We start from the raw sequence: 27,926 nt of genomic DNA, 5'->3' as shown, positions 1-27,926 counted from the left end.
GCGCAGAAGAATGATGAGAAGATCAGTGAGATCCGGCGACTGATTCTAGAAGGCAAAGGCAAAGATTTTCGAGAAGATGCAGAAGGCGTGATATGGTTCAAAGATCGCTTGTGTGTTCCCAATGTCCAGTCTATTCGGGAGTTGATTCTCAAGGAAGCTCATGAGACAGCCTATTCGATTCACCCTGGCAGTGAGAAGATGTATCAGGATCTGAAGAAGAAATTCTGGTGGTACGAAATGAAGAGGGGAATCGCAGAGCATGTGGCTATGTGCGATAGTTGTCGAAGAATTAAGGCAGAGCACCAGAGACCAGCTGGATTGTTGCAACCGTTGCAAATCCCTCAGTGGAAATGGGATGAAATCGGTATGGATTTCATAGTCGGATTGCCTCGCACTCGAGCCGGCTATGATTCCATTTGGGTAGTAGTGGACCGTTTGACCAAGTCAGCCCACTTCATACCTATCAAGACCAACTACAGCAGTGCAGTATTGGCAGAGCTGTACATGTCTCGGATCGTTTGTCTTCATGGTGTGCCAAAGAAGATAGTGTCAGACAGAGGAACGCAGTTCACCTCTCATTTCTAGCAGCAGTTGCATGAAGCCTTGGGCACACATCTGAATTTCAGTTCAGCTTATCATCCACAGACAGATGGCCAGACCGAAAGGACCAATCAAATTCTTGAAGATATGTTGAGAGCCTATGCGTTGCAAAATCAGTCCGGATGGGACAAGAGATTGCCTTATGCAGAGTTTTCCTATAACAACAGTTACCAGGCCAGTTTGAAGATGTCACCATTTCAGGCGCTCTATGGAAGAAGTTGTAGAACTCCGTTGCAATGGGATCAGCCTGGAGAAAAACAGGTGTTTGGGCCAGACATTCTGCTTGAAGCCGAAGAGAACATCAAGATGGTCCGAGAGAATCTGAAGATAGCGCAATCAAGGCAGCGAAGCTATGCAGACACAAGAAGAAGAGAGCTGAGTTTCGAAGCTGGAGACTTTGTCTATCTGAAAGTGTCACCGATCGGAGGAGTTAGAAGGTTCGGAGTCAAAGGCAAGCTAGCACCCCGCTACATCGGTCCGTATCGAATTCTCTCAAGGCGTGGAGAAGTGGACTATCAGCTCAGTCTGCCAGAGAATCTGTCCGCAGTGCATGATGTCTTTCACGTGTCTCAGTTGAAGAAGTACTTGTGTGTGCCAGAAGAGCAGTTGCTAGTGGAAGGTCTTGAAGTCCAGGAGGACTTGACCTACGTTGAGAAGCCAGTGCAAATCCTTGAGACTGCAGACAGAGTCACTCGAAGGAAGACCATTAGAATGTGCAAAGTCAGATGGAATCACCACTCTGATGAAGAAGCAACCTGGGAGCGTGAAGATGATCTGATGGCCAAATACCCTGAGCTCTTTGCTAGCCAACCCTGAATCTCGAGGGCGAGATTCTTCTAAGGGGGATAGGTTTGTAACGCCCCGAATTTCGAGTTGAATTTTTTTCTTTCTATATCGCTCGCTAAATTTGGGTGTTACCCCTCTTTCCTATTTCTTTTCGCTAAAACCCTACCTATTTCCAAAACTCCAAGTAGTATAATAATAATAAACCCTAAGGGTATTTTATTTGGATTGTTGCACCATGCCGGTCCCTGCATATCTTTTGCGTGTGGATTGAATTAGTGAAAACATGCTTTTAGGAAAAAAGATTAAAAAAGGGAAAAACCTTTCCTTCTCTCTCCCCCCTTCCCCCTTTCAGCCCGGCCGACCTGGGCGGCCCAGCTGGCGCGGCCCAGCCAGGCGCGCAGCCACCCCCCCCCCCCCCCCTTCATTCCCCCCGCCATGGGCCGGCCTCGCCGCGGCCCAGCTGCCCCCGCGCTTTGGGCCCGTGGCGGCCCAGCCGCCCTAGCCGGCTCGCCCGCTCCCCCCGCCTGGAAAGCCGCCGCCGCCGCCTTGGGTGGGCCCCACCCGTCAGTCGCGCCCTCCCCAAACCGCCTCCCCCTTTCCTCTCTCTTCCCCTGCTCGTTCCCGTTCCTCTGCCCTAGCTCGTCGCCGCTCCCCTGCCCGCCCCCAGCTCGCTCGCCGTCGGCGCCCCGCCTGCCCGTGGTAAGCCCCGGCCCCTCCCCTTCTTCCTCCCCTCTCTCCTCCCCTCCCTCCCTCTCCCCGGCGCGATCCCGCCTGCCCAGCATCCGCGCGGCCCCGCCCTCGGCGCTCGCGGCCATGGCATCCGCGGCCATGGCACGGCGTCCCGGTGCCGCCCCCGCCCCGCCCGACGACCCCCCCCCCCCCTCGCCCCCGCCCAGAGGCGCTCGGCCCGGCCGTGGCAGCGTCCCGGCGTGGCCCGGCCTTGCCCCCGCCTGGCGCGCTCCGCTCCCCGCGCCCGGTGGCGCTCGGCCCCGGCGAGGCCCGGCCTCGCCCGCCCGCGGCGAACCCCGCCTTTGGCTCGCCGGCCTCGCCCCGCCCGTCCCCGCTCCCTCCCCGGCTTGGGTGCGGCCCAGCCATGGCTGCCCGCCCGCGGCTCGCCGGCCATGGCGCGGCCGTGGCGCGCGGCCCGGCCTCGGCCCCCGCCCAGCGTGGCGCGCCCTCCCCTGCGTAGCGCGGCCTCGCCCGCCCGCACAGCCCCGGTCCCCGGCATGGCCACGACGGTGCGCGCGAAGCCCTGGCGCGGCCCGTGCTCGCACGGTGCCCCCGGCGAGCTCGCCGCACCCGCGGCTCGCGGCCACGGCGGCTCGGTCCCGCCCTCATCGGCGTGTCTCGCCCCTGCGCAGCGAGGCCCCGGCCCGGCACAACTTCAACTCGCGCGACCGTGGTGCCCCTGCGTAGCGCGTGCGCGGTTCGGCCCCGGCGTGTGCGCGACACGTCAGCGCGGCCTTGCGCGTACATGCTCGCATGGTGCACGGTGCGTTAGCGTGGCTCGTCGTGCCCGCGACGCAACGCATAGCGCCCTGTCGCGTCCTCGACACGATCGTCTACCCTGAGCCACCCGTCTACCCCCCCCCCCCCGTGCATTCTATGTGTGTGACCGCGTTATTTAATTAATAAATGGAAACTCAATTTAGAAATCGGTTACGTTAGTTAATTCATGTAAGTAATTATCTATCTCATTTAATATCGATCAACTGGAAATGGTCATGATTCGAATTATGCATGTAGCTAATCTGTTTGTTAGAACTAATTGGAGCTAAGTAGAACTAGGGCACGTAGCGTTGAGTTATTCGTCTACCCGTAGTGCATCTCGAGCATAAGCCTTAACCCCTGCGAGACCTTCCCTCGTCTCTTTCTAACAATGGTAAACTCATTATCGTATGTGATATTCTATGCATGTTTAAGCTACTTGTTCTCTTGTATGGTGTATTGTTGGTTTCCTAATTTCAACGGATGGATGTATGTATGTTTGTTTGCACTCGCATAGAGAACGATCCGGTTGAAGAGCCCGAGGAACTCGCAGGAGAAGCCCCTGAACAGTAGTCGGTTCGTGGAGGCAAGTGTCCCTTGACCTATCTCTGTCCTATTCACTCTTTAATTCACCTCCCGCATTACACATTTATGCCTAAGGATTGACTAGCTTTTGTTATCCATATCCTTGTTTACCCATCTGGGTTGGATTATTATTGTTTAGCTTTATGCTATTGCTCAATTCTAATCAATGAACATGATGAGATTATCCATGATACGCTGTTTTCCCTTCTCTTATTATGATGTTGTACTTGTGGTCTTCAAGGGGGCTCGAGTTGTTTCTCGAGTGCCTCTCCGTAAGGACCTGTTCTATGGATGACCGCCCGGGAAAACAGTGCAACCATGAGGGTGGAATGGGGTGCCCTTAGCTGAATAATTAGAGGATCCGGGGTGTAGTTCGCTTCGCCGTTGTGCCGTCAATGGGGCTCGGTGTATGAGGCTCGCTCTGCCAAGGTTGATTCGTCCCTTGGGGAGGAGTGCGGTACATTTAGGAAACCTAACGGGCGGCTACAGCCCCGGGGAATCTTTGTAAAGTCTACGTAGTGAGACCCTGCCTATTCACCTCGGTAGTGTTTAAGGGTTTGATCGGCCCGAGGCAAGAGAGAATCACGACTTGTGGGTAAAGTGCACAACCTCTGCAGAGTGTTTGAAAACTGATATATTAGCCGTGCTCGCGGTTATGAGCGGCCAAGGGAGCTCCAGTGATTAGTGGTACTTGATCAGAGACACTTTGGTTTACAGGTGGCAATGAGACTGATGGTTTTGGTTATGACTATGGTGCTGGTAAGTGGTATTCTTTCCGTTTGGAAAGGGTACATCGGGCTAATAACTTGGGTTAATGCTAAAACCTGGCTTTCTATTAGTAAATAATAATCTGACCAACTAAAAGCAACTGCTTGACTTATCCCCACATAAAGCTAGTCCACTACAGCCAAATAGGATACTTGCTGAGTATGTTGATGTGTACTCACCCTTGCTCTACACACCAAACCCCCCCCCCATCCCCAGGTTGTTACCATTGCAACCACTGCTCAGGCGAAGATGAAGTTGTGGAAGGAGACTTCCAGGAGTTCCAAGACTACGACGAGTTCTAAGCGTGGGTTAGCGGCAACCCCCAGTCGGCTGCCTATGAAGGCCGCGTTTATCTATGTTTCGTTTTCGCACTTTGATTTATTGTAAGGACTATATGGACGTCTCCGACATATGCTGTAATCGACTATTATTTCCCCTTTTAATACTATTTTGAGCACTGTGTGATGATGTCCATGTTATGTAACTGCTGTGTACGTGAATAACTGATCCTGGCACGTACATGGTTCGCATTCGGTTTACCTTCTAAAACCGGGTGTGACACCAATAGTCAAGGCGAGGTCTACAACAACGCTTGGAACATCCGACAGCTACGTCGCTTCTACCCTTAAGATGTTTTCGAGTCGTTCATATACCTCGTTTACATACGCAAATAAAGTCTAACCATCAAGGAAGGGTCAGCCTTGCCTCGGCAAAGCCCGACCCTCCCTCGGGGGCTAGAAGGGGGGAACCTCCTCTGCGTCAAAATTTTCCTCAGAAAAAGTCATTCTGCCATAACATCTTTCGTGCTTTTCGACTCCTTCAATAGTGGGATCCTGAAAACGACGGAGTACACGTAAGCGGCAAGGCCGACCGAGCCGAGGGACTCCCACGCCTCCGGGATACGGATACCTCACTCATCACCTTCCGCGATAAGTAACTCACGCTCGGATAAGCGATTCCGCTGGCCGAACAAGTCTTAACGCTCGAAAGCTTTTCTGCCGAAACAATTTTTCGTGCCCTCTCGACTATATCGATAACAGAATCCTACGGACGAGTAAGAGTACACGTAAGCGGCAAGGCCGACCGAGCCGATGGACTCCTACGCCTTCGGGATACGGATACCTCACTCGTCACCTACCGCGAAAAATAACTCTTACTTGGGTAAGCGATCCTGCTACTGACAAACAAGTCCGGATACGCAAAACAGGAGGAAAAGAGACACAGCTTTATATCACGATGACAAAGTGTTCAGGCCTTGGCGGCCGCGAAAGACACATACATATTCAAAATAAACTGCTCTGGCAGAATCAGGCATCGCCCGGGGGAGGAGCTGCACCCTTGGCTTCGTTTCCACCCTCGGCGAGATCCGCCCCGCCCTCGGACGGTGGCGCAAGCGGAAGGTTCTCCGCCTCGAAAGTGGACGCCAACACCACGCTTGGGCCCGCGGCGGCCGCATCAAGCCTCTGAACTTCGGCCAGGGCAGCTTCATCTTCGTCGGGAAGGCAGTACCCCTCGCTGACCCGCTCTAGATCCACATCGTAGTGGGAAGCGAGCACGGCGAAGGCCCGCCTAACGCCGTGACGCAGCGCCTCGCGGAGTCTGCCGCGCGTGTGGTCACCCAAGGCCTGCAGGCGACTCAGGGGGGAGCTCCCCGAGGGGACGTTGTCAAGACCAAAGATCTGGCAGAAGGCCGAGACAGCCTCGGACATGGCCACGCGGTCGGCCTCCTTCTGCTCAGCCGCCTGGGCAACTGCCTTGGCGGACTCGTTAAGGGCAGACTCGAGCTCTGCAAACAGCCAAAACAGAAGTCTTCAAACACGAGTTGAAGAATGAAGTTGAATCAAAATCTCAAAACAGCCAAGACATACCTTTGGCCCGGGCACGCTACTCCGAGGCTGCGGCTTGGGCGGACTGAGCAGACCCGACGGCCACGGCCAGGTCCGCCGCAAGGGCTCTGGCCCGAGCAGACGCCTTGGCTAGCTGGCCTCCAAGGGCCTCAGCCCGACTTTCAGCCTCGGCGGCCCGGCCTCGAAATTGGTCTCGCTCACCGATGACCTAGCCAAGCTCCAACTGTCGCCGCTGCGCCTCTGCGCGCGCCACCGCTGCCTCTGCCCCCAGCTCGTCACAGGGCAACCGAAGGTCTGCCACCTCGGTGCTCCGTTGGGAGAGGTGCTTGGTGGCCTCGGCAAGCGTGGTCCTCAGGAACCGCAGCGAACCCCAGACGTCGGCCTCGCGGCGGATAAACGACGACTTGGCGGTGCTCAGATCCATCAGATCCTGAGGAAGGGAAGCAGGGCGTCACAAAGAATGCCTTGATCACATGAAAGGTATGCCTGGAATCCTTACCTGGAGGATCCTGGGAACGTCCCTGGAAAGGACCTCCAAGGTCAACCGAAGCGACCCCACCGTTGCCTCAGCACACTCACGAAGCTCGTCCCAAGCCTACTCCTCTCGCTCATCGTCAGAAACAAAGAGGGGTTTCAAGGCACCACGGGTCCAGAACCGGAGCCTCTCCCCACTCCGTTCATTGGGACCTCGCCGCACAAGGATGAGGTCGCCGCTCCCCAGGACGGGCCGCGGTTCTGCGCCCCCCTCCTCCAAGGCGTCGGCACCCCCTGCGGTCGGCGCATCAAGTACCTCCTCGACTAAGGGGGCAGGCCTCCGATCACCGGCCTCGGGTAGCAGCGCCTCAGCCATCTCAGCATCGGCGGCGACGGATGGCCCCACGGGCAGAACGGCAACAGCCTCGGCCGAGGCTGGTGCCGGCGTCGGCAACACATCAGGTGGTGTGAAGGCCGCGGCCGCGCCAGTAGTCTCCCCCGGCACGACGGCCGCCACAGTAGAGGGGTCAGCCTGAGGGGCCCGCCCCACGGCAACTCGCGCCGCTTGAGCCCCCCGCTTTGGGGCATCTTGTGAGGAGGTCAGCCGGCCGGCGAGGCCTTGTGCGGCACTGGCTGCAGAAGCCGACGCTGTCTTGAGGACCTTCCGGGGAGCCAGGCCGGTCGAGTCGTGCCTCCGTTTGCTGGGAGGAAAAGGAAAGGCAGGATTAGGACATACGAAGAAGGAATCGGGACAGAGGTATCCTTAGATACTCACCCACTCTGGGCCACAACCAATCGTGCCTGCGGGGAGGCCCCTCGAGCCTCGGTCCCCGCGGGCACCACCAAGGTTTGCCCCGCTGCCGGCTTCGGCACCATCCCTGCCTCGGGCGCCTGGGGCGCCGAAGGGACGGTCCGCCCAGGCGCAGACACGGCGACCTGAGGATCTGCCTCCTGTGCTGCCGGCATGGGCAACGGCTCTTCAGGGACAGGCGGGTCGGCCTGACTCCCCAGGGTCACCTCAACCACCTCGGCCAAGGGGTCAAGTACCCCCTCGGCCTACCCCTGTTCTTCGGACCGGGACCCTGATGCCCCGGCCCTGGATACTGACGGCGCCAGCCCACTCGGGGGCTGGCTCGACGACCCCGGGCCCAGCCACAGATCTAGACTGAGGCCGAGGCGGGCCGCCATGTCATCGTCCTCGTCGTCATCGTCATCATCGTCGTCGTCGTCAGGCGTCTCCGGCGACGGCTCCCTCGGAAGCACGTCCCTCTCCTGCTTCCGACGACGCCTCTCCAAGGCGTCCCGAGCCCGCATCCGCTCGCGGGCCTGAGCCTTTTTTGCGTCCTTCTTCTTCTCCGCAGCAACCCTCCACGCGGCTCGGTCCACCGCATCCTCCGGGACCGGTGACAGAAAAGGTTTGTGAAACCCCAACTCCTGGAGACGGACGAAAATCTCGGCTGTGAGAACCAAGGGCAATCTGACACAAGAAGGAAGAAGGAGCGGACACTCACTAGGGATATGCACCCGCGCTCGGGACGCATCGAGGGCTGGGTAAGAGCACCGGCGTCCAACTTTCATATCGTGCCGGCTACCCGCCTGTGGAGGTCATCGGCGGGGAGGGGGACCGAGGACATCTCCGAACCCTCCAAGCCGAGCCCCGGTGTCATCTCCGAAAGCAGCAGCCGCCGCTCCGTCAAGGGGAGCACCCTCCGGTGATGGATGGCGGTGACCACCCCCGCGGCGGTAAGCCCTCCGTCTCGCAACTCCTGCAAGGCCTCCAGAAGAGGCTAGAGATTCTTCTATCTGTCGCGCGGGGCCCCATAGCGCTAGTTGCTGCCGGCGGTGGTTACCACTCGTTGAGAAAACGACGGGAGCCTCCCATCGTCGTTCCGAAGGTAAAACCACCGGCGCTGCCACCCCTTGTTCGAAGACACAAGGATGGCAGGGATGTACTATTGCGCACGCGCCTGCCTCAACTGGAGGATGCAGCCGCCGGCCCGCACTGCCATGCGAACTCTCCTTTCCCCCGTCGTCAAGGTAAAGGGCTCCGCGGAGAAGAGATGGGTCCACAGATCCCAGTGGGGGTCAATCCCCAAAAACCCTTCGCAAACCGCCGCGAAGATGGCTACTTGCGCGATGGAGTTGGGGCTGAGATTGTGCAGCTCCACCCCGTAGAAATGCAGAATCGCCCGCATGAAGCGACTTGCTGGCACTCCGAACCCCCGCTCATGGAAAGAGACGAAACTCAGCACATACCCCGACGGCGGGGACGGGGCGGCTCCGCTCGGAGGGGCCATCCAATCTGGCTGCGGGTCACCGGAGAGGGGACGAAGCAAACCATCGGCAATAAGGGCCTCCAGATCGACCGCCGTGATGGTGGAGAAAGGCCACGGGTCGCGCGGCGGAACGACGGTTACCCGGTCGGCCATCACCAAGCGAAGGAGGTGACGGCGGAGCGGACAAGGTGCGCGGTTTTCTTTCTCTGGCTATTCCCTCAGGTTGCAGAAACCTAAGCGGGAGGCGAGCAGCAGAGTAAAGAACCACCACCGGTCCCTCTTCCGAATATATAATGGCCCGGGCGAGACCCATTCAACACTCCGCCCGAACCCGCCGCGAAATCCAAAACTCGATGGCGAAACGACCGTTCCTTGAATGGCTCGCACAACGGCTGCCCCGCGAAACACTCGTCCCATCGCATTAACTCTGCGGCAGGGCAGGCGGCGCCTTTGGCAGGCGAAGCAGGCGACGCTTCACCTCCGCCATGATGACCGCGTCAAAAACAAAGGGTACGCCACGTCGTTCAATTTCATATCCCTTTTTTTCTTCCCCTTTCTCTCTCTTGCTACAGGGACCAGGAAAGGGGATACTCCGAAAGGGATCCTTCTCCGCGAAGGAAGCGGGCCCGGAGCCCCCCTACTGATCAGAGGTTCGAAGGCTGGCCCCTCAGAAGGGTTCGACAGCCGCCTCAGAGCACTCGGGCTCCACGCCCACTACTGGTCAGAGGTTCGAAGGCTGGCCCCTCGGAAGGGTTCCACAGCCGCCTCAGGCCACTCAGGCTCCGTGCCCACTACTGATTAGGGGTTCGTAGGCTGGCCCCCGAAGGGTTCGACAGCCGCCTCAAAGCACGTAGAGCGAGGGATGACTCTGGGTACGTCCGATACATGGCCGAGGCTCGGGCTACGGTCCCGAGGTACCCTAGGACATTTCCGAGACCAACAGGAGCGATTCTGTAACGGAATCCCATCAGAGGGAGGCGTCGAGCCCTCGAACCCTATCAAACGGGACTGGGTCCGGCAAATCACCTGCATGTACTTTTGGAGCGCGCCTCTGGGCCACTAGCCGACCCTTATCGAACGGGGCACGAGCATCCACTCGGATCACCCGTTAGCAACTCACTGGAGACACCATGTTCGGCGTCCTCCGAGGGCAGCATGGCGCTTCCCCCCCCCTCCTCCTTGCGGAAAGGCGATGAAGGGGCGTATGAAAAAAGCCGAGTCAGTCCTTGACCGTCCTCTCGCTCTGTGTGGAGGCTCGGGGGCTGCTCTCACAAACCCGGCTCCGGCCAAAACGTTGACAGCGTCAACATACCAGCCCGAGAACTCGAAACCTGACTATGCACCCGGGCAACGACTAGTTCGCATGAGGGAACAACCAGACCGGCCGAGGCATCACGAAAGGCATTAAGACCTCGAAGGAGTCAAACCACTCCTCCGAGGCCTCGGGGGCTACACCCGGCGGGTGCGCTCGCGCGCACCCACCGAAACGAAATGCAACCGAGAGAGGCCGGTCCCCTTGCAAAAAAGTGTGACAAAAGCCTCCAAGCGAGTACCAACACTCCCTTCGAGGCTCGGGGGCTACTGTCGGGGACCATAATTAGGGGTACCCCCAAGACTCCTAATCTCAGCTGGTAACCCCCATCAGCACAAAGCTGCAAAGGCCTGATGGGCGCAATTCAGGTCAAGGCTCCGTCCACTCAAGGGACACGATCTCGCCTCGCCCGAGCCCAGCCTCAGGCAAAGATAGCCGACCCAGGAGGATTCACGTCTCGCCCGAGGGTCTCCTTAAGCAATGGGCGCACCTTCGACTCGCCCGAGGCCCAGCTCGGGCAGGCTTCGCGGAGAAGCAGCCTTGGCCAGATCGCCACGCCAACCGACCGTATCGCAGGAGCATTCAATGCAAGGATCGTCTGACACCTTATTCTGACACGCGCTCCTCAGTCGGCAGGGCCAAAGTGACCACAGTCACTTCGCCGCTCCACTAACCGACCTGACAGGAAAACAGCGCCGCCTGCCCTGCTCCGACTGCTGTGCCACCCGCCAGGCTGAGGCTGACAGCAGCCAAGTCCAGCCTCGGGCGCCATAGGAAGCTCCGCCTCGCCCGACCCCAGGGCTCGGACTCAACCTCGACTCTGGAAGACGGTCTCCGCCTCGCCCGACCCCAGGGCTCGGACTCAACCTCGACTCCGGAAGACGGTCTCCGCCTCGCCCGACCTAGGGCTCAGACTCAACCTCGACTCTAGAAGATGGTCTCCGCCTCGCCCGACCCCAGGGCTCGGACTCCACCTCAACCTCGGAAGACGGTCTCCGCCTCGCCCGACCCCAGGGCTCAGACTCAACCTTGACTCCGGAAGACGGCCTCCGCCTCGCCCGACCCTAGGGCTCGGACTCAACCTCGACTTCGGAAGACGGTCTCCGCCTCGCCCGACCCCAGGGCTCGGACTCAGCCTCGACCTCAGAGAAGTCACCGCCTCGCCCGACCTCGGGCTCGGACCGACCACGTCACAGGGGGGCCATCATTACCCTACCCCTAGCTAGCTCAGGCTACGGGGAACAAGACCGGCGTCCCATCTGGCTCGCCCCGGTAAAACAAGTAATGATGGCACCCCGCGTGCTCCATGACGACAGCGGCTCTCAGCCCCTTACGGAAGCAAGGAGACGTCAGCAAGGATCTGACAGCCCCGACAGCTGTGCTTCCACAGGGCTCAAGCACTCCTCCGACGGCCACGACATCACATGAACAGGGCAGCAACACCTCTCCAACAGCCACGTCGGCATGTACATAGGGATCTGGCTCCTCCCCGCTAGACACGTTAGCACATTGCTACGCTCCCCGTTGTACACCTGGACCCTCTCCTTACATCTATAAAAGGAAGGTCCAGGGCCCTCATACGAGAAGGTGGCTGCGCGGGAGAACGGGCCGACGCGCAAGGCTCTCGCTCTCTCTCTCTCCCTCGCGAACGCTTGTAACCCCCTACTGCAAGCGCATCCGCCCTAGGTGCAGGACAACACGAGGTCGCGGTTCCCCTTACTGTTTTCCCTCTTGTGTTCCGTCTCGCGCCGACCCATCTAGGCTGGGACACGCAGCGACAATTTACTCGTCGGTCCAGGGACCCCCCGGGGTCGAAACGTCGGCAGGACCACATATATCTATATAAATAATTTCTAACACTCTTGTACTGTACATGCAATCTCTGCATTGCTCTAAGTCTGTGAAGTCTAGGTGATGGAGAATCCATCCCTTAATGAGACATTCTTTTCTCCCCCTCGAAATATGGCCCAAATGATAGTGCCATATTTCGACGAGGTTTCTCCATCACTTCATTTTCTTACTCCTGCCACTGTTGGCTGGATTGTTTTCTGGTATATGTAAGACGTTGACAACAACACTGTGCAAAGATAAATAAAGCATGTCTCATTGGATGGCGATACCAGTATCTTTATTATCAAACTAAATAAGACACAATGCATGTCACCAAGTGGCAGTGGATGTGCTGATCGTCTAATCACAAAACTGAAGTTAAGTGTCTGTTTGCTTTCTGTTAACCATTGTAACTGTTTTTTGGCCCTCTAGGAGCCTTAGGTTTGTATGGAATTGCATTCTATAACAGCTATTGCAAGAATTCTGGACACTTTCTATTGTAATGTCCTATCTTCTTGAGGCAGATCTCAGGGGGTCTGAAAAATTGTCTAATTGTGGCTTATAGAAGCCTGTGATCATGCTTGATCTTATTATTTAACTTTTCTTAGAGTTCTTGTTCTTTTTAGGGATATTTAGTTTGGGAAAATTGATAGAATCACTTATTTGACTCATCAACCTTTCCTCCTTCTAGGCACATCGTGCCATAAGTTGATCTATATTGCACTTGTCCTTTACACTTGTGTTATACTGAACATGAAATGTCTCATATTCTGAAATAGCACCCTCAATAGGATCCTTGATGAGACTCTTATTGTGATCAAGTACATTACATTTTTATATATATATATGACCTTATCGATGTTGTACTGTAACATCTTAAGGTCATAAAAATGGGCCTACTGTAGGCTTGGTGGGTTTCACATAACCACAATAAGTAATCTATCTCACCCATTGTAGTTATCATTTCAATCTTTTCCCGCCATAAGTGGTAATAAATACCACGTAGCGGTTTAATCTGTCTTGTCTGACCAACTAGTAGCCAGAATGTGCACTTTTGCAAAGTAAAATAGAAAATATTTAGGACATCTGAAGTAAATATTGAAACATATAGCTTGCATGAATTAAATATTCGACATTGGTCAAATAATAATCATGTCTGATCTACAAATTTTCTAGTTCTAAAATTCTAAAACATCGTTGGATGGTCTAGAAAACTTAAATCTTGTATAAAATGTGGCAACAATATTCGACGTTGGTCAAAATATTCAGTCTCCACAAAAACATTTCTGAATTTATATGCACTTAATGAGAATTAATCCACGTAGGCTTCATAATAAACAATAATGCATAGAAAAACAAATAATAATATAGTTCTAAAATTCTAAACCATCGTTGATCTAGAAAAAGATATTTCTCTTCAAAATGTGGTAACAATATCTAACGTTGGTTAGAATATTCAATTGTCGCAAATTTTCTGAATTCTATGCAATTTAGACAATAAATTAATCCATGTTGGTTTCATAATCCACTGAAAAAATGCATAAAATACTGAATAAAGTACCAAAGTACGCAGCGGAATAAAATAGTCCATAAATATCTCTGAAATTTTCTATACCTCGAAAAAAAATCTGACATATTTCTGAATTTTCTTTACTGGTTTTCTAATTTCTTTTTGTGTTTATATTCTAGGAAATAAATAAAACAAAATTTAATTCGCTGGAAAAAACAAAATCGTCATTCTTAGTCCATTCATCCCAGCTCAGGACGCCCATGCGGCCTGGTTGTGGGAGGTGGGCGCGCCCAGGCCACAACCTGAGCGTGGGCCGCCAAAGTGGCCCACGCGCGGCAGCCCCCCTCCTGTCTAGATCAAGGTCGTCGGATCCGATCCGATGGTCCAGGTTTCCACTGTGCCCTATTATAAGAGTGAAAATTGGAGGGAGAGAAAACCCTAACTCTCTTGACCTCCTCCCCAGCCGCAGCAATCTCTGTTTCTGGCTGACGGCGCTGCTCTCTGCGACTCGCCACCTTGAGCCTTCTCACATGCGCCTCTTCTCCCTCTTCTTTCTAGCCGGACTGCACACTTTCTCTGCCTCCTCTGTTCACCCGACCGCCATGGTGCACAGGCGCCTGGCCGACGGTGCCCCTGACGGTACCGAAAAGGAGAAGCCCTATGGGCTCTTACCGCCGGCGAGTGTGTCCCCTCGGGAGGGCGCGCCACCATCGGTCGGGGTGACGACGTGGACACTAATATGTTCGTCTTGCGCTCCTTTGAACCCGGATTCTTCTTCTACAACTCGATCCTAACCACTGTGAATGAATGTTGTATGAAATGTGACTTGATGTAATTTGCGGCGATCGAGTTTGGCGGCTCACTCTTGAGCGTTTATGTGATTTGTTGGGTGGAGCGTTGTCTTCAGTTCGGCTGTTGTAACACCCTAAAACCCTATTTTTGGAATCTAGAGAAAATTCATCTCAGGAACTAAATAAAAATGTTTTCTAAGAAAAGATGGGAGAAAAGAATCATCGTAAGACTAGAGGTATTTGTTGAATAAACTGTATAGATAAAATACTTGTAAAGAAATGTGTCCAACCTAAGGTAATTCTTTATATTAAACCTTACTTTTCACAATATATATATACATATATAATGAATATTTGTGTTCTTCTAAATTAAACTTTTTAGCTTTGATCACACATTCAAAATTATTTGTGTGTCGCATATGTGAAAATTTCATAGCTAGAAATACTTGCAAAATAGAATATAAATAAATATATATATATATACAAATATAATGGCATCTCATGTTGGTTCTTATGATTGTGCATTTAATTTGAGATCCAAAACCAAATTTGAAAGTGGATTTGAAAATGAAAATAAAAATAAATAAAAGAAACACCCCTGCTTGTGCCTGGGCCGAATCTGGCCTCGGCCCACCGACCATCCCGCGCTTGGTCAGCCCGACTGCTTTTCCCGCGCCTGCCTCACGGGCTGACTGGTGGGCCCCAACGGGCGGTCTCCTGTCCCCACGCCGCGCTCGCATCGCGCGCTGACAGGCCTGGCCCCACCTCGTCAGTGCATTCCTGCCGCACGCGCGTTGGAGCCTTTCTCTACGCGCCGGGCCCGCATTGCCAGTCACTTTCGCCCATGCGCGCTCAGGGTCGCGCCCGCTACCGCTGGTGGTGGGACCGTGCGGCAGTCGTCGCTTGCCTCACGCCAGCCTCTGCCACGTGGGCCCAGGGCGTCAGCTCCATCTTTCCCCAACTGCTCGCCGAGATCCCCGACAAATCGGACTCCGCCATCACCGACCTTCGCGCGTTTGCTGGGTGGTTGGACTCCGCGTAATCCGTCGGCCACCACAAATCCTTGAGGCGATATAAACCATGCTTGCAACCCCCTGGTCCTCGCAAACAAGCACGACACCGAGAGCACAGAGGACTTGGAGCCGCCGCCACCATAGAACCTTGCCGACATCTGCAATTGGAGGCCGTGATCTGGTTGGGAAGCTTCACGGGGTCACACTGAAGCTTGTGATTGCATCTACGGGGGCGCCCGAGCTCGGGATTTCTTCACCGGTGAGGGTCCTCCGCCGCAGCACCACTGACCTCCGTGGCCAGGGAATCCTGCTAACCGAATCACGGTAATGAGCTCTCCATCACTTCGCCTTCCTTCCCTCAGTGTATAGCGTCGTCCGCGTTTAGGATTTAGGGTCTCTGTGTTCTGGGCGGGGAGGAACTCTGGCGAACTCCCTGGGTGGAGCTCGGTCTCACCGCCGCCGCTGCCTGGAGATGGGCTGGTGGGGGGATGACCCGATTGCCGTCGATTTATGGTGAACGGTGAGGATTAGCTGATGTCGTGCCCACTCGCGTTGGTATGTGAGAGCCGTTCGATCGAATCAAACGTGTAAAAACGGACCTCTGATATTTAAAATCCACACCGTTGATCTCCGATCCAACGATGTCGATCGCATACCGGTTCGGATTGAAGACAGCTTTAATCTGAGCCCTCAATTGTAGATCTAACGTCGGTCATGTACCTATACCCTTTCGGCTCCGCCGTTTTGCAAAAGAGACCTCATAGTTTTAGTTTAACAACCTGCTATCCACAATGTGGGGAATCCTTAGTCTGGGGAATAATTGCTAGTTAGACCCTGTAGTTTCTGATATTTATGCGCCCAGTCCAGAGAATTAGAAATCCAGTAAAAGTAATTAGAAAATGATTTTTAATGAGAAAATAAATGCTAGAAACTTGTATAATTCATAGAAAATTCATATTAAGTCCGAATTGATCCATTCCAGTTCCTGTAATTTTGTAATATCATTCTCTATCAAATAGTACCACTGTGTTTACAAGAAATACACATTAAAATTTATTTCTCACTTAACCCTATATTAAATGCATAAAATCTTTGGAAATTCATAACTTAAAATATATAACTCCAAAATTAATGGTTCCTGTTCCTATGACTTTATTTTAATAGGTAGATTATTAATATGTATTTTGTTCTTATGTTTGGTGTGATGTTAATTTTGCGTATACCATGTTTGTCTGTATTGCTACGACTAGCGTGAGGTCACGAGTCAGCTGAAGAGCAAGTTGGTACCTGGATCTCAAGTGCCAGGCAAGTTGTGCCCTTGATCACTTCTTTTTACCCAGCCATGTTCTGATTAATCATAATGATCTGCATAGGTTAAATTTGATGGGACCCAATAGGTTACCCTAGTTTGTCTATCTTTATACCTTGTTTATCACTAAATTTTTTGGGTAGTACTTGCTAGTGCTTTATGTGGTTTTGGGTATGTAGATACATTGTTCACGATTATACTTTTATTATCTGTTTATTATCACTGTTCATGATAAGATCATTATGTTAATTGGAACATGGAGCGACCAGCCGGGAAAACAGTGCTACCACAAGGGTTTATGGACGCCCTTGGCTGATTAATTAGAAAAGCTAGTGGAGGACTACCTTACCCGAAAGGGGCAAGGGCAGTAGGGGAGTGGTTAGTGTAGGGAGGTCCTTGGTTGATTTTGCTGCGATGGCGGTCAGGCAAGAACCCTGCATTGGAGCTTCCTATAAACTGTAGCGGGTTTTCTGAAGCTAGTGGAACTTTGTAAAGGCCTCGTAGTGTTACCCTGCCTCGCCTCCTCGGTAGAGGTGTATGGGAAGTCGCGATCCCTTGACAGATGGGTAACATGACTTGTGGGTAAAGATGTGCAACCTCTGCAGAGTGTAAAATTGGTATACTAGCCGTGCTCACGGTCATGAGCAGCTCGGACCCTCACATGATTAATATATGGAACTAAATTCAATTTGTCATATGCATTGCATCGCATGTGATGTTGTTACTTTTGTTCTACTGCTTAATTGGGTTGGTATTTACTTATACTTAGTAATTGCTAATAAAATTTTGACCAACTTTAAAAGCAATGCTCAGCTCTAACCATCCTCTTTGGTAAGCCTTACACTTCACATAAACTCCCACCTTTGGCGAGTTCATTCACATTATTCCCCACAACTTGTTGAGCGATGAACGTATGTGAGCTCACTCTTGTTGTCTCACACCCCCCACAGGTCAAGAACAGGTACCCCAGGATGAGGCGCATGGAGGATGCTGCGATGTGTTCGTGAGAGATCTAGGCTGTTGTCTCCCAGTCAACTTTGGGTTGCTGGACCGTTGTCTCCTTATAATGTAATTATTTATTTATTTTGTATAGAACTCCTATTATGTAGTAAAGATGTGGCATTCGATCATGTGCCATGATTCATCATATGTGTGAGACTTGGTCCCAGCACACCTGGTGATTATGTTCGCTCCCGGATCTTGGTGCCCAAAAATCCGGGTGTGACAGCTGTTCTTTTGTTCTTTCATTGTTTTTTTATCTGCCAACCCGAATGCATGTGTGCTATCTTTGTGCACACGAGTGCTCGAGAAGTGTCTCTGTGCACATGAACCGACCGGTTCTCTTGATGGGAAGATCCAACTAGGGTTTCTAAACCCTAACCTTGATGGGGTTTCCCTTTTTTATTTATTTCTTGGCTACGAATTCATAGATCCAAAGTCCTTGAGTACGATCTCTGACTTGATTTTTTTGAATTGGGTTTAGGTATTCAAACCCTAACCCTAGACCGTGAATGAATCACGGGTTCATGGCCGAGACCTCGTGTCTATTCTAGTGGTCAAAACCCTAGATTTAGGGTTAGGTTAAACCCTAACCTGAGAGATCTAAAATTCTCTCTATCTATTCTTTCTAGTTCTAATCTGTCTGTTCTCGGGTGATGAACATGATTAAAAATGAGTTAAATCACATTGATCAGAGACCTTTCTGTGATCTCATAAAACCGATGCGGATTAAGAGATCTAGGGGTCTTAGAATGGCTCTGATACCATTGTTAGATTCTATGGTGCTTAGGATCGACTTCTAAGTCCCTAGAATACCAATCCGTGACTGAAAGGAAAACCTCGATGACGAGTAGATCTGATCTACTGAGAGGAATAGGGAAACACACCTTTCTTGTTGTTGTTAGAGAGTTGTCGCAGTTGCCGTCTTCATATCGTTGCCCTGCCGAGAACCAGCATGCATCAAATCTGAGCTGTTGTGGGTTGTAGTGTTTCCAGTCACTCCGACGCCTAGGCGATGGGGTCTCTAGAGACTAGGGTTTTGGGGTGAGGTACTAGAGTTAGTTTTTCCTACGATCACTTAGTCCTATATTTATAGCGTCGTATGTCTGGGGGCTCCAACCGAGGTTAGTGTGGGCCCTCCCGATCAAGAGCCCGATTAAAGAGACGATAGTTGGGTTAAACCCAATCTGATCTATATTGACCAGCTGTACTGGACACGCCAACAGTTTTAATATAAATTTAATAGTTTCATTTTTATTAAGTCAATATTTATGAATATTGTTTATTAATGATTATAGTTGAAAACATTTAACTTAGCATATACAATCGTGACTTTAATATAGGAAATTGAGGGAGTAATTATTAGCTCTATAAGTTCTAAAAGGACCTTATATTAAATACGACAAACAGCACAACACGTACACGACTAGCTAGTTCGTTCTTACCGTGTTGTCCGTTTGAACATGTATACAGCCATCAGCCTATCATACACCTTCGTTACCGATGCTGACCATGCATGCGTGCATCATGCAACGACAGGCACCAAAGTTCCAGTACAACGGGCAACTCACTTGAAACTTCCATAGTTCCAGAATTCCTGCACTGCATGTCATATCGGAATCCAATGGCTGTAAAGCAGACGAATGCCGTTGCATGTGTGCGCCGGTGCTGTAGCATCATGACACGCACAGTAGTAAGATCGACATATATTCATGTAGCACCATCAAAAACCCAAATCCGCGTTCAGTTGATTTGTGTTGAGCACAGTTTATGTCATGTCCACGGTTCGGTCCTATAATCGGACGGTACACGCATGAACAGAATTTGTATGGAATCGACTTATAATGGATACAAATCTCTTATCTCCTGTTTGTTTCCTTTCATTTTGAGGAATTAAAATCTTACTAATGAAATAGACTATTTTTTGGAATTTGACATTCCACCACTTTCCAAAATTATCATATAAGTTTATCTCAAATTTATGGGATGAGAGATGAAAATTGATTCTATAGATTTACATGTTGTTTTTCCTATGCACAACTTATAACACACTCTTCTACTTGATTCGCTATAACATAAATATAATATATAACACTATCTCTAGTATGATTTAGAATAATATATAAATATATTACATATATAAATATATAAACTTAATTAGTTTTGTCTAAATTATAATTATTAAAATAGAATTCAATTCCAACGAAACAAACGGTGTCTTATATAAATGAAAAGGTATGACTGATTAATGTTCGACAATAGATCTAATCAAAGCCCCAACCGGATAAAAACCACAGCAACGCGAGACCAGTAGCACTCACACACGAACCAAAAATCCACACGAGAGGGCTTCAGGCAAAACAAGCTAAAGCTTCCTCGGCATAAGTACAACACAGAGCCTATAAAACTATAGCTGCTGTACGTCCGGCCGTCGTCCCGTGCAAACTAGCGTGCTACTCCGACGAGCGAGAAGAGCAGCTAGCATCGGGCCGTTTCTTCTCGATCCATCCGGCCGCCGTCGCCGCCGCGAGGTATGTAAAAGTGTTCCTTCCCCGGCCTGTGGCCGAGACCCAGTAGCAGCGTCGGCGCCGGTAGCGTCGTAGCGACGACGGTGACCCGGCCAGGGTTGATTCGTTTCTTAGCTTTTCTTTTCAGTAGTTCTGCTTTCGCTCTGTAGTTCACTTTTATGCACCAGGGATTCTTGCTTGACCTAGAGGATTAGGCATCCATAGCTGACGCCGCAGATCCAATCACAAAGCGACCCGGCTAGTACTGGGGTCAGCTTGGCCTTTCAGAGTTCAGACTGTTTCACAGTAAAAGTAGACAAAATACTCAAGGACTGACTACTGAGAGCATCTCGAGCAGCTCCGGTAAGTCTGAATTCCACAATACTGTACTCTCTAAAACGTCGTCTGAATATGGTGGACACTCTTTTATGTTATATAGAGAGATTATCTTCTCTATTCTATATATTTTTATATTTTAGATAACAGATTAAACAAAACTAAAATATATTTAAATATTTTAGGGTACGACAGATACATAATTATAAAAATCTAAAGCAAAAATACGTCTTTAATTTAGGTCTTTCATGGATAAGATATAGATAATATTATTAAAGATAAACAAGAAATGAAGGACTTAATCTTTTTTAAAAAATTATTATGGACGAATATAGAGGATACCACTAGAGACGATCTAAGACTCCATAACCCCCTAAAATTATTATATTAAGCGACATATGACTATTTTCTTACTATAGCAGATCCCTAATAGCCTCTTTATTCCCCCAAAAATGCCCTTCTCCCCAATTAAATGGAGAGTTATATCTACTAAATAGAGCGGGTCATACAACGACTACGACTTCTTGCCTATGTAAGGTTTAGTTCACATCAACTTCGACGAGCACATCTCGAAAGCGACGTCAGTTTCGTCACATGGTTTTAGAACAGAAGTCGTTGACGAGCAAGGACACCACCAACATCCTCCTCTTCAATATCGCAAGAGCAAAAACACGCGTGGAGGGTGCTTCTCGAGGCCTCCTTCATCAAAGACCATGACAAATGGCACGAGGATGTGATCGACTGGTCTCTACAGTCAAAGATGGCATGGCACGTCGTGGGGCCAAAACCACCTAATCAGTGCCCAAGGCTAGGGCTAGGGCCGACGTGGATGTGACGAGGCCAGGAAGGAGGCTGTCGTAGATGAGAAGGTTGCAGAAGGCTAGAAAAATGGAGAAGACGGGTTGAAAAAGGTACCAACATGTAGGTTCCCACATGTAAGCATTATTAGGGTTGATGTATTGGTGACTAATATTGATAATCACCAATAATATTACTCTACTAGTTAGTTGCGCATGCATCGCTATGGTTTCTATATATCATATCGGCAGACATTTTAAAATGAGATAGTTATTCAAACACGATACAAACTCATAGACTAGTTGAGTGCGAATGACGAAGTATGAGGCGTGGGGTTAGACAAGATGAAGTTTTTTATCTCGCTTTTTTATGCTCGCAAGATCAGGAACAATGAGGGAGGAGGTATTGGACAGATGACCAAATAAGCTATGCCTCGCGGGCTAGCATAAGACACAACTCATTTAATAGTGCCACAGTCTGGTTCAATATGATTTAAAGTGGGTTCGTGCTATGCTTGGGTTGTCTTATCGGCCTGTAATGTTGTCCCGGTCCAACACGATTTTTATTTTAAATTATTAATGTGTATATTTATAGTACATATCTTTTATATAACACAAACCAACAAAGTGGTGCAGTGGTTAGGAGACGGTAGTTTGTTCCTTGTGACTTGTGTTTAAACCCTAGTGGTAGCGTATTTTTTGGATTTTCGCAGTTGCATGAGGAGAAATTATTTTTCGCATGTGCACATGGGAGAGGCGAACGACGTACAAAGGGAGAAACTACTATATTACGGTAGTAGAGATAGAGATTGGGGACATGAACATGGTTTTGATGGATTTTTGTTTGGGATCATTTTGAGGGTTGTTGCCTTGTTGGGCAGGATAGATCAGGCCTGATTCAATTCAGACCCGCTGATGAGGTTTGGTCCATAACTGTACCCCAATCAACATGATGATTCGAGCTAAGGCTGTCTGTAGTGGGGAGCTGAAAAAGCTCCCCTAAAATTTTACCGTAAAGTAGAGGCTGCACTGATTTACCTTACACCCTACTCTACTCTCTCTCTCTCTCTCCGACTCCATCGACCCCAAATCCAGCGCACTCTCTCACCTACGCTAACTAAGACAGATGTGGGTCCAGTATGGGACCGATGCAGTTGCATATGCATAGGAGATAGGAAAGTGAGGTAAAAATATGATATAATATATGATAGTTGGTATATGTTATATATAGAGTAGTTGTGACCGTGGAGAATCGTTGAATATAGTATAACATTTCGGTGACTACTGACTAAGATGAAATATTCTTTTTAGAGCAGAGAAATATAGTAATATGACCTATACCAACTAGCCGGCCTAAGCTCTGTGGGCTGGAGTTGGGCCGAGTTTGTTTTTATTAGGACAAACAAATTAACAAAGTAGCCTATTGCTTCAACAGTGTCCAACGGAAAGAGGAGGATGAAATCTCATATCGGCGACGCCCGCGTGCGAGTATAGAAAAAAAAGAGCGCGTGAAGTTGGAACAGATAGAAAACTTTGATTCTGAGTGGAGGGAACAAAATATTTTTAGAAAAAAAATGTTTCGCTCTGTGATAGTAGTATTTTGTAAGCTTCAAAATTGGCGCTTCCATATAAACTCCCTGTCTCCATGACGCGCTATATTTTAGCCTTTGACAGTCAAGGTTAATACTATGGTCCTGTTTGGGACAGCTGCTGCTTGTTGAAAAAGCAGCTTATCTGATAAGCTGGTAAAAAGCAGCTTCTGCTTGTTGGCTGCTTTTAGTTCATTTTGAGAAGCAGCTGAACTGATAAGCTGCTGCAGAAGCTGCCTGTTTGGCAGAACTTCAGCTTAAATTTGTGAAGAAGCTGAAAATAAGCTGTGCTAAACAGGGCCTATATCATCACTTACTCTTTGACCGTTTGACGGTCTCTCACGGGCTCACGGCTTGTGGTGAGTCTTTCTATGCACTCTTCGGTTAAAGTATTGGCTCGGGTCAGTTTTCTCGCGTCGAAGCACGATGAACGCTGATCTAGGAATGGTATGGTTGTCAGGTAGTTTGCAGGGCAAGTACATGTTTTGCTGGCTGGACTGGTATGTTACACTCTGAAGTCTGAACATCTGAAACCCAGTGTTCTATTTGCAAATATGCAGCTTAGGTCCTGTTTGGGAACAAAGATTTTGAAAACCATATTTTTTAAAATATTATAGTATATTTTAGTTATTGCAGTATCACGTTTAAAATACTAAAGTTTTGAAAATTAGGGTATAAATATAAATTTAGAATGCCTTAAAACAACTACAATATTTACAATACTTTAATTTTAAAAATAGAAATTTTAGCTAGCTTGTCAAACACTATTATATATATAACACTACAATATTTGAAAATATCACAGTAGTTTTCTAAAACTGCTTATTTCATTTGTTTTGCGCCAGGAATATATTATAATATAACTTTGGACACGTGCAACCTGCACTATTTAGGCATAACTTTTATAATATAATCTAGAAAGAGTTAGGATTTAAAAAAAATCAAGGGGCATATATTAGGTATAGACCAAAATTATTACAGGGTTGTAGTAAAAATGCCACACACAAATGGACAAAGCATGGGAAATAATATTTGATAAGTTTTACTCCCTCCGCCGCCCTAAATTAGAAGTCATTTTAATTTCATTGAAGAGCCAAATCATCTTAAATTTTGACCAAATTTATATAATAATAAAATAATAATTTTTATGATACTTAACAAGTAGTATTGATTTCTTCATTGATTATATCATCGTAGTTTATCTATTCGATGTCGTGAATTTTTGTATTTTTTCTATAATTTTAGTTAAACTTAAGATGTTTTAACTCTTACAAAAAGTTTAATGTATTGTAATTTGGAATGGAGGAGATAAATCATAGTCATATCCTAAACATAAATTTCTCTACAGAAAGATAGTGTCATGGATGGAGTTGATGTTTTTTAGAAAAAAACCCAATGTCTTGTCTCTAGTTCAAATTTATCATCTGTATACATTAACAACATAAAAGGAAGCAATATCATCACTTGCACCACAAAAAATAAAAATGAAATTGTAAAAATGCACATTTTGTTTTCTCCATCTCCATATGCCACTCAATCAACTTAAGAGGAAGCAATAACATCACTTGCAACCTATTAGATCGACACCAACGCACACAAGCAAAATGGGAGACAAAGTGGTCCTGTTGCGTGTTGCTACAATGTTACGTGGCGACTAGGGATGACAATTTTACCCACGGGTTCGGGTATCCACGGATATCCGACCCGTCGGTTTCGGGTACAGGTACGAAATTTAACCTGCGGGTCTCACCCAAACCCGACCCGTGATAAAATCGGGTTGGGTACGGGTTTAATATTTTAAACGCGGGTCTTGGTGGATATCCGAAATTTTTAGTTTTCATTTTCAGCCCACCAGAAACCGGCCGGCCCAATATCATTTATTCAATCACCCAGGAACCAAACCCTAGTCTCTCTCTCATCTTACGCAGTCACGCACGAACTCACAACCACCAGCCGCCAGAAAGCAGAACACGACGGAGGAGGCCATCTGGGAAATGATGCTCGCGGAGGCCTCCAAGATGTAGGCCAGCGCGCGTCGAGGAGCTGGACGTGCTGAAAGGCCTCGTCGCGCCGGTGGAGGCTGAGCTGGAGACCGAGGACCATGCCGAGCACACGCTTACGCAGCAGAGATACGAGCAGGCCGTCGCCACTGCGCCCAACAATTCGCTCATCCTCGCCAACTTCACGCAGTTCCGCTTGGCCGTCCTACTACTGTCGCGGTCCCTGCCCTAGCCACCTGGCCGCCACCGCCACTCTGCCAGCGAGGAGCCGAGGAGCGAGATCCAGGCGAGTGCGGCAGTGCCCAGCCCGCCCAACACCGTAGAACGCGGGCCCTGCGTCCGGCGTCCCTGGCTGCCCGTGCAGTGTAATTATACCCGCGGGTATCCGATACCCGCCCAATACCCGATGGGTACGGGCACGGATATAAAATTCTACCCGCGGGTATAGTCGCGGGCGGGTATGAGTAATACCCGCGGGTATTGTCGCGGGCGGATATTTACCATACCTGATCCGAACCTGACCCATTGCCATCCCTAGTGGCGACGCAAAAGGGAGGTGTATCCAACCGAGATATGCATTTAGGCACACACTAGGCAGCAAAAGGGAGGCGTATCTAACCGGGACATGCATTTAGGCACACACTAGGCAAAATTACTTCACATTTAATGCTTCTAACAAAACGCATGTGGCTTCACTGTGTGCCGAGTGAGATGCATCGTGGAGATAGGTTAGGCTTTTTTTTGGGAAATTTGGATCCATACCATTAAAAGATCACCACTCTGGATCCATACCATTACTATCTCACTTACATGTGGGTCCACATGAGTCAATGACATGTGGGGTCCATGGTATATATCTAAAGTTTGAATCTTTTAATGGTATAGATCCAATTGTTCCTTTTTTTTGCATCTCCTCAACAAGGATATACAAAATGCATAACTAATTTGCATGTCCAGTTGGAAGATGCATTTCATGATAACAGTGGCCGTGGAAGAGGCATCTACCCTATGCATCACGTGATGTGCACGCGCGTTGGGTCGATCCGCCATCCAATCTACTTCCTCAGTGTAACTGTAACACTATATGATCTACTAGTTTAAACTTTACAAACCACGCGACTTAGATCGTAGAATAATCATCTATCCCCTATTCAATAAAATCCAATGGACAATATTGTTTGGACTATCCATCATCCCTGCCTCTCTCCCCCGACCCTGCCAACCCCAACCTCGTCCTCCCCTCACTCGCGTCGTCACTATCGCCGTTGCTGACCTTTCTCCTATCTTTTATGAGATTGTAGCATTATTATGAGCTATATGCAAGTAAATACAAAAACACGGGTTGGTTAGCCACGTGATGCCATAAGATGAAACGGAAAAAGGCGACTGTTCTTTTCTTTTTTCTTTTTTAAATGGCACTATCGGCCTGGCAAAGACAAATACATGCATGGCCTTTATATCACCATCAAGTCAAGCCATGCAAAGAGGCGTGACATACAGACTCCACTGCCGGTTCAAACCGCCCAATCGCCTCCGGCCACACCACGCACGACAGCAACGTCCGTTCCACGCTGCACCATGCGCGAACGCGTACGCGTGCGAGTCAAAACGTACTCCACGCTGCCCCCGCGCTAGGCCGCTAGCTAGTGATTCGGTTGTGCGACTTGCGTCCGCGGGGGCTCGTGCACGTATAGAGAGGGCGACTGGGCGAGGGCCGAGGGGCCGGTCCGCCGGTGCAGTGAGGTCACCCACGACCGCGACTGGACTCGAGCGTCTCTCACTCTAGTCGCCACCCTCACAAGTGCCAGCGCCAGCGCGTGGTTCCTGGGCGGGCGGGCCCCGTCTCCCTCTCCGGCTTCCTTTCTCCGTTTCTCGCTCGCCTCTTCTCTCTCCCGGCGTCCGCGCCCGCCGAAACACTCTCGAAAGGAAACCGATCTGTCACCCAAACCGCGCCTCCCCGCGGTGATCTCGACTCGAGCGCGTTTAAAGCACCGCATCAAAAGGAAAAGAGAAGCGCGCGAGCGAGCGAGGATCCGGGAGCGTGAAGCGCGAAAAAAAAGCAGGGGAGGGAGCGAGCGAGGAAGCAACGCGGAAACGGGAAAGCGAGCGAGACAAGCGCCCGATTTGGTCCCCCGCCCGCTTCGTTTCCTCCGCCGCACGTCTTCTCCCCCACTACCACTAGGCCACTACCCCACCTCCCCTCCAGTCCCCTCGCCTTCCCGCCACGCCACCCGCCGCGTCGCCGGAGCCCTGTAGCTTTCACCGCGCGCGCGTCCGTCCGTCCGTCGGCCCGCCCGCCCGCCCCGAGGTGGCTGCCGTACTGCCCAGTCGTCACGCGTGGACGCTCCCGCTCGCTGCTGGGGCTCTCGGAATTCGTGGTTTGCTGACTGACTGATGTGCTGGTGCGGAATGTGGCTGCAGATCGGGGAGGGGCGCGGTGTCATCTCTCCTGAGCAAGCGGCGCGGCGATGGCAGGGGGGCAGGCGCCCGAGGCGTCGCCCGGGCGGTACCAGCGGCGGCGCGACGAGATCGACGACGACGACTGCGCCGACGTGCTGGGCATCGACGTGCGTGGGCCCGACGCTGACCCATTCGACATCCCCGCCAAGCGCGCCCCCGTCGAGCGGCTGCGGCGCTGGAGGGTGAGTACCTGACCCCATTCCCGGCCGCAATTTGAATTCGCTGTGCTGTGCCCTCTGCCTTCTCCTACGCTCACTTGAGTGCCTGCTTTGTTGTAGCCGCTTTCTGTAATTCTGGGTGGTGGTGGGTAATGTGGTTTACTTTTGTCCACGTTACTAAATATTGGTATTGGTATGATGCGGAATTTTGACAATTATTAGAATCATTAATGTATGTGTTGATGTCTGATTTAGTGAATTACTCCTCTGGCCCCAAAATATTATTCGTTTTACATTCATTACTTAAAATATGCAGTTCGTATATGTCTACGTTCATTATCATTCAAATGGACGTGGATAGAAAAAAAGAGGGCTCTAAATATATTTTGGGACGGAGGGAGTATTGTTTAGGACATTATTGTTAGTACCGCTGAATGCTGTAAACACTAACTGCTCATTCCAAATCAGTTCATCACCCAACCCAAATCTTT

At 50.2% G+C, this 27,926-nt stretch overlaps 1 protein-coding gene across 3 annotated transcripts in view; it reads left to right on the top strand.

Annotated features, from left to right (window-relative positions):
• Positions 1-19,903: 19,903 nt before the first annotated feature.
• Positions 19,904-27,926, top strand: part of LOC103626686 (calcium-transporting ATPase 5, plasma membrane-type) — a 57,293-nt gene continuing 49,270 nt past the window's right edge. The window contains exons 1-2 of one of the 3 annotated variants that reach the window (XM_020538441.3): positions 19,904-20,119; positions 27,239-27,459. In XM_020538441.3, coding sequence (XP_020394030.1) covers positions 27,286-27,459 — 174 coding nt within the window. In that variant the 5' untranslated portion in view covers positions 19,904-20,119; positions 27,239-27,285. Of the gene's footprint in view, positions 20,120-26,613; positions 27,126-27,238; positions 27,460-27,926 lie in introns of those variants that run through there. The other 2 variants (XM_008647081.4, XM_008647082.4) reach the window with 2 other exon arrangements.

Source organism: Zea mays, chromosome 5 (assembly GCF_902167145.1).
Source record: "Zea mays cultivar B73 chromosome 5, Zm-B73-REFERENCE-NAM-5.0, whole genome shotgun sequence".
NCBI lineage: Eukaryota > Viridiplantae > Streptophyta > Magnoliopsida > Poales > Poaceae > Zea > Zea mays.
This window is presented reverse-complemented; position numbering and strand designations above follow the sequence as displayed.